Source organism: Verticillium alfalfae, genomic scaffold (genome assembly GCF_000150825.1).
Source record: "Verticillium alfalfae VaMs.102 supercont1.1 genomic scaffold, whole genome shotgun sequence".
In the NCBI taxonomy this organism is placed as follows: domain Eukaryota; kingdom Fungi; phylum Ascomycota; class Sordariomycetes; order Glomerellales; family Plectosphaerellaceae; genus Verticillium; species Verticillium alfalfae.
In genome coordinates, this window is record NW_003315038.1 from 432,762 (window position 1) to 434,068 (window position 1,307).

General features: G+C 58.1%; 1 protein-coding gene across 1 annotated transcript; it reads left to right on the forward strand.

Annotated features, from left to right (window-relative positions):
• Window positions 1-55: 55 nt before the first annotated feature.
• Window positions 56-654, forward strand: VDBG_00141 (vacuolar protein sorting-associated protein; the record flags this gene model as incomplete). The annotated part of the gene is made up of 2 exons (XM_003008414.1): window positions 56-148; window positions 235-654. 2 exons carry the CDS (start codon window positions 56-58, stop codon window positions 652-654), a joined length of 513 nt encoding a protein of 170 aa, XP_003008460.1.
• Between the last annotated feature and the right edge of the window lie 653 nt (window positions 655-1,307).

Consider the following 1,307-nt stretch of genomic DNA (forward strand, 5'->3'; position numbering starts at 1 on the left):
CCTTACATCCGCCACCTACCGAGCGAACCGACCGTCCGTCGCCCACCAACCCAAAATGGAGGAAGAGCGTCTCTGGAAGTTCCGCAAGCCTGAGTGGCTCAACAGCGCCTGGTCGCGCAACGCGGGCGTCTACGCCGCGGGCGGTCTCGTACGTTTTTCTCCGAACCCTTTCCCCCCCTATCCGTCTCCGTCCTGGAATCGCCGAGCTCACACGTTGCCCCCCCGTTCTGCCAGTTCTCCCTCGCCTTCTACGTCATGCTCGACAGCGCCGTGTGGTCCAAGACGATCAACGGCTCGGACACGCACGTCACCTTTGTCGACTGGCTGCCGCTCCTCTTCAGCAGCCTGGGCATGCTCATCATCAACAGCGTCGAGAAGACGCGGCTGTCGGCCGACAGCTTCAGCTACTCGGGCAACGGCGTCGCGTGGAAGGCGCGCGTCGTGCTCTTCCTCGGCTTCGCGGCCCTCGCCGGCGGCATGGCCGGCGGCGTCACCGTCTTTGTGCTCAAGTTTGTCGTCCGCGGCGTGGCCATGCCGGCGCTGAGCATGGGCGTCGAGAACGTTGTTGCCAATGCGCTCGTCATGCTGAGCAGCATCGTGCTCTGGGTGAGCCAGAACATGGAGGATGAGTACAGCTACAACCTGTCGCTGTAGGATGCATGCCTGTGCGTGTTTTGGTTATTTCTTCTCTGAGAGAGAGAGAGAGAGAGAGAGAGAGAGAGAGAGAGAGAGAAAGAGAAACGTGGCAATGGCTTCAGATGAAAGGGTGCATGATGCATGCGCGCGCATGAGAAGACGAGCAAGAAACGTTGCTGGCACACAGCGCGAGGACGGTGAGGCGACGTGCTACTTGGGACTGGGTCGGAGACTGTACACTACGCAACGCAACCATGGACTGACGGAATGAGCGGACAGTACGACGGATGAAACCCTTTTGGATAATCATCTTCAATTACTCTTGGGGTAAGGTGACATGCGGAGCTTGCGTTGTGCTATGTCCCTCGGAACCCGTTTCCTCTGCACGCGACTGAGGCTCCATTGCCAGGCACATGTTGCTATGGTCTACTAATGGTCCCAGTGAGCTATACGGAATATGGCATACTTTTGTTGCCATGCCTCCATATTTCCATCGAGCTAGGCGCATTGAACTGCACGAGTCGTCAGGGTGGGGCCTCTGGGTGCGGTCGGCCTGTAGTGGATTTCTCTCGGCCGAACGACGCAATTGGACGTGGGCATATACTTTCTTTCGTCGCTCAGCCCAAAAAATTCCAAGCCTTGGTAGACCCCGCTGTCGGTCATCTGTAAAC